General features: G+C 47.4%; 1 protein-coding gene across 1 annotated transcript; it reads right to left on the bottom strand.

The window, feature by feature from the left end:
- Window positions 1-440: 440 nt before the first annotated feature.
- On the bottom strand, window positions 441-1,205 carry LOC138447961 (inhibin beta C chain-like). The gene has a single exon (XM_069604486.1). It carries the CDS (start codon window positions 1,203-1,205, stop codon window positions 441-443), a length of 765 nt encoding a protein of 254 aa, XP_069460587.1.
- Between the last annotated feature and the right edge of the window lie 4,312 nt (window positions 1,206-5,517).

The following is a 5,517-nucleotide window of genomic DNA, read 5'->3' as shown; positions in this document are numbered from 1 at the left end:
CAGCCTAGCTGCACACATATGAAGAATTCTCCATGAACACCTCAACAACCTGTTTGAACACAGCTATACCCCACGAAAGAATCGGCCTAGTTTCACACATAAACATCCTACACAGGCCTAATGCCACCAGAATGCAGTCTTGGAGACCAGCCACCTGACTGCACACATTCGACGGATCTCGCACTACCACCGCACCTAGTGTTAGGATGCAGCCACCATCACGCAAATCGCATTGGCTGCACACATATTGAGTGCACCCAAGCACTGTATTCTACCCTAGCCTAGGGCATTCAACCTACAAGCACTTTGAGAACATACCAATGATATATAGGGCACTATATAAATGCCAAATAACATAACATATAGATTAGTCTTGCCCCGCTGCCCACATTTGCTCCAGATCATTGCTAGTTGGACACACCAGGTTCAAGACTGTGGCCCTAGGTACATCCGCATCTTTCCACAATCATATTCTGGATGTCCTTTTTGACAATGTTGGTGCTGTTATCAAAATACAGTATGGAAAGCGGCTGCAACTTAGTAGCTACACAGCAGGAGCCCACAGAGGACGGGACATTGTGGGCCTTGATGAGGTTGTAGACCGCAGTGTGGAACGATGCCGCCAGCCCCGGAATACCAGCCAGGTTCAGGGGACATTCTCCTTTGCAGTAGTTCATGTAGTAACCTTCTGGCCATATAATCCAGTTGTTCCAACCAATTTCTTTGAAGCTCACGTAGAAACTATTTCGGCAGCATGTGTCTGAACTGGAAGTGCACGTCAAACTCCTTCGGTGCGGCACGTGCGGCGCGCCATGCCTGGCCTCGACCACCATAAATGGGCGATCAAAGCCACTGGTACTGGCCAGACGTGAGGCCCCATGGCAGCCTTCACACCTAAGCTCAATGCGTAACCTTTTTCCATCTTGACTCAAGTTGGGGGGCTCCAGCGTCACATTGAACCACCGGCTCCGCCATACATCCAGCTGCATTTGCGCCACAAATGTGCAATCCACGTTATCCCTTCTGCACAGGGAGGACGTGATGGTCACCAGGCGCCTCCTCTTGCGAGAATTGAGCACAAACAGCCACAGAGTAGCATTGAGGAATTCAACGCTGCGTTCTTCGTCTGCGCTGAACCGGAAGTACAGACATACTCCATAAGAGTCGGCGTAGTCTAGCGAAATGGAAGATAAAGAAACACACATCTTATTGGAAATATGAAAAGAGACAGTTTTATCAAATTAGCATAATTCGCTGTGTGAGTTGGAGAACCACAACAATTTCTGAACTTCAAAAACAGACAAGTGTCAGAAAAAATGTTTCACACATTTCCTGCTTTGCTCAGTACTAGGCCACAACCCCCTCTTTCCTTCTCCTGCGTGTTACTGCTTCGGAGGTACAATATACATATATTTTGAAACGGCTGGAATTGTGTTGTCTTTTTGCAACCCACTCCATAGTTCTACCTCCAAGCAAGGGAACCATATAGACGTCAGCGCTGCCACAGTCTCCTCGCACCCTGTGCCAGAGACCGCGTTCGCAGATGGGCACTGATGGGTCCGGCCTTGCCACCCAGCACAGCGGCCCTTGACCCTTACTGGGAACAAGGCTGGGAAGTCAAGTGATAGGGGCAGAGGGATGAAGTTACTCACAGGGCTACCCACCCACCAATGGTGCTTGCCTATACTTAGCCACCTCCCTGGTGTAACAGGAGACAGAGGCTTCTGGAGTTGGGACCCAAGTCTTTGGATCGTCTTGATTAATGCTAGCCCCTCATTCTTCCTCTCATCACGCAGAATACATCTACAAATAACTGCAGGGTGCAATGCCCCCCCACCTCCCAGGCAGACATGGGAAACCCTTTACCAAGTAAAGTACTCTAAACAATCAAATCTGTCTGCTCACTCATCTAACACTATGCTATTCTTTATTTGCACTCTTTCACTAAGTTTAGCGGGTATGATACCGTCATTATATTTCTTTTCTTTTATCTTCGGATAATAAATGCACTTTTCAATGATGAGCTTTTCCCTAGACACTATGTTAGAATATTTGGCTCCTACTCCTGCGTTAGTAGCACTGTTCTACTGGGCGGCACCTAAATGTCCTGCGATGCCTGCCGAGTCCGAACAGCCTCCGCCCTCTTACAGACGTACTATGGTGGACATGATCTAGGAGTTTGCATCACACAAAATACAGAAAAAAGCGAAAGCCTACACTGCGTTGATCCTCTGGACAACTACATGAAGAAAAAAAGCCCTACAGGCAGTGGAAAGAAGTGCTAAACCCCTCATAGGCTAACCTAACGTCAATTAACACTGTTAATTCCAGCACAGCGCGCAGGTGGGGTGTATTTTCTTTTAGCGCTGGCCACAAAGGTGTTCTTAGCACACAGACATTTGTACTTCTACATCAATGTAAAAAACATGTTGCTGCAAATGTGCTGTTCATATTACTGTACATTTACATGTGCACAGCTAATGTGTGCATGCTCTGTTTTCAGTGACATTATGTTGAACATGTGTTTGTGGGTCCAGATACTAAGGAAGCTTTTTTCCCTTTCTTTGAGGTGCAATGGCCTCAGAAACTTTCATATGCGTGTGTTTTTCAATGGCCTGGACCGACCTGTATAGCATGGACCTTGCTGAGGAGCGGTGTCGATGTACCAACCTGCGCTGGTACATAGGTGGTGGTTAGGATCGACACAGGTTCAAGGCTGGGCGAGCTGCACAGGGGTCCTACTGCCACCTAAGATTCTGCTAAAGCTTCTTATCTCAAAGCCCACATTGATCCCTCAAAATACTGATAGACAAGCTCTAGAACAGTGGACTTCAAACATCTGTACGTCAAATCACCCCCTGAAGAGCAAATGTATTACTTAAAGTGCAAAAAACTATAAAAAGATAAACGTTGGGCAAACTATAAAAAGATAAACGCTGGACATGCATATGTTGTGTTTCCTTTTTGTGAATAAATATAAGCTGTTAGAAACCCTTAGCTCGCAAATCATTAAATTGCAGGTCTGTCACTTGGCGAGGACTAATGTGAAGGTTGTGTCTGACATTCTGCAACCAGCCTGTCCAGTGCCATTTTTGAGACAGTCACTCTCACGTCGTCCTTCATGTCAAGTCTATTAGAAACAAGATGTGGCTATGTCTGCCACTAAGCCAGGCATATACCTGGACTTTTGAGGTTACGCCTGCAGGTGATAACATGCACCGTATCCTGAGTATTTCTGGCATATCATGGTCATCTGTGGTTGCACATGGGCGCACACATATTACATACAGAGACTAGACCAGGCATTTTAGCATTACCTGGGCACCTAAACCTGCATTTGCATATAGGAGCATATGCCTTCCATGTGGTGACTTAACCCAGCCAGTGGCATTACTGGGGCGTCTGAGGCTGCATGCGGAAACATGCACGACTAGACCAGTAATGGCAATACAGGGCCACCCAAAGTACATGTGAGCCTTCAACCTGTTGACCCATCACTGCAACTCTAAAATGCCAATTGCGTATTTACTGCGCTGTCAGCATTTTAGAAAATGCCGACCCCCATTACTGCACCCAAGTGGAGCGGGGATTGCAGGGGTGTCCTCCGCTCTCCTTGGTCGCAGTAATAGGAGTCAGGGGTTGCCGGGTGTCCCCCGCTTACCATTGTAGTAAGCGGGGCATAGGAAAGACATTTTCTTTTTTTTTTAAAAAAAAGGACCCAGCGGCGAGCTCTGCCCACACATAAGTGGGAGGAACTGACGCTGCAGGCGTGCAGGACAGTCGGCAGAGCACACAGAAGAGCGCCACAGTACAGGTAAGTTGGGTGGGGGTTTGAGTATTGCGGGGCATGTGGGCAAGAGTGATCTATCTGATCACTGCGCTGCGCCATAATTGCCGTCAACATTTGTGTAGGCGCAGTTACTGGCGGCGCAGTGATCACATAGATTCCGCACCTGCACCCACAAAAGGGACAGCTTTTGGAATGGCGCACCTGCCCAATGGCCCGCCTGCCCCCCTGCACAGGACTATGGCCTGGGCTCACCGGCTGTAGTGCCACATACCATCACCCCAACAGGACAAGGTGGTTAGATGTGTGCAAGGACATGGTATCAGTCTAGCACCCGATGAGGGAAGGTTCAACGTCACAGACATCCTGGTTCCCACCCCCCTGCACATAAAGACTGCAAATGAGCAAGATTGTTTGTTTGTTCATTTGTATTGCGCACCAGACCCAAGGGTATCAGGGCGCAAGTAACAGGAAAATTCAAAGCTTGGTTACAATGCTGTACAAAGGTTTACAAATATATACAGAAGGCATGGTTCAGTTTACATAGCGAGAATACAGATATATACAGTTAGAGTACAGGTAGCGAATAAACAAATATGTACAATGACAGAGTGTAGGCCGTGTTGGGTTTAGCAGTCATTTTCCTTTAACCAGTGAATGTATTTGCGTCTAAATTGTGGATAGGTTTGGTCTGCCCTTAAGTAGGGACGGAGGGAGTTCCAATGTTGGGCGGCTTTCACATAGAAACTGTTGCTGCCTGTTTTGGCTCGTTTGAATCTTGGCACAGTGAGGAGTTTAGCGTTAGCAGTTCTGCTGGGCCTGTTAGTGAGGTGTCTATTGATTCTATCTGCGAGGTAGCGGGGGGCAGCGCTGTTCAAGCATTTATGAGTCAGTGAGGCTGTTTTCAGTAAGATTTTGTCAGTTGTGGTGAGCCAGTTGTTGGCTCTTCTGGTTTGTGAAATGTGTTCTTTTTTGGACAGGCTCAATGCTGCTCTGAGGGCATTGTTTTGCAGGATCTGGATTTTATTAGTAATGTTTTTGTTAGCCCTAAGGTATAGGGCATTACAATAGTCCAGTTTGGAGACGATAAGGGCTCTAGCCAGGGTAGTGCAACTGTCAGTGGAGAGAAAAGGTTTAGCGGCTCTGATTAACTTGCATGTATAGGCTGTGGCAGAGGTTGAGGGTGGTACCGATGATTATGTCATTAAGGCCTAAGTTGAAGTCACCTAGGAGAAGACTCTGTGGTATTTTTGAGATTGTTAGTGAGGATGGTGGTTAGGTCTTCTTCAAAAGTTCTGAGGGGACCGGGGGGTCTGTAGAGTAAGTGAATAGTGAGGGTTTGGTAATTGGCATTAGGCATTTTGGCTGTAAGGGATTCGCAGGAGTTGGGTTTGTCCGAGGATATGAGTCTCATGTTCAGGTTAGTTTTTACAATTATGACGAGGCCTCCGCCTCTGGAATCCATTCTATTGGTTCTAAGAATAGTATAATTAACTATTATGACAAGCATAAGGGCGGGGCCAGCAGCAATGTGGAGCCAGGACTCGCTGATGGCTAGGAAATCTAAGTTTTCTAGGTGGATAAGGTCCGCAATGTCAGAAGCATGGGCTACTATGGAACGTGCGTTAATTAGAGCTCCTCTAGCTTGAACATATGGGAGAGATAGCCACGCCAGCCTTCTGCCATCTCACACCCCCACGCCCCTTGGCACAGGAACAAGGCTCCACCAC

This window comes from Ambystoma mexicanum, chromosome 3q (genome assembly GCF_040938575.1).
Source record: "Ambystoma mexicanum isolate Mex_15411 chromosome 3q, UKY_AmexF1_1, whole genome shotgun sequence".
NCBI classification, from domain to species: domain Eukaryota; kingdom Metazoa; phylum Chordata; class Amphibia; order Caudata; family Ambystomatidae; genus Ambystoma; species Ambystoma mexicanum.
The sequence above is the reverse complement of the archived record's forward strand: the minus strand, read 5'-3'. Positions and strand labels throughout refer to the sequence as shown.

Bases quoted from the DNA above. Each gene is read 5' to 3' on its own strand.
- LOC138447961 (XM_069604486.1), bottom strand. From the start codon at position 1,205: ATGTGTGTTTCTTTATCTTCCATTTCGCTAGACTACGCCGACTCTTAT.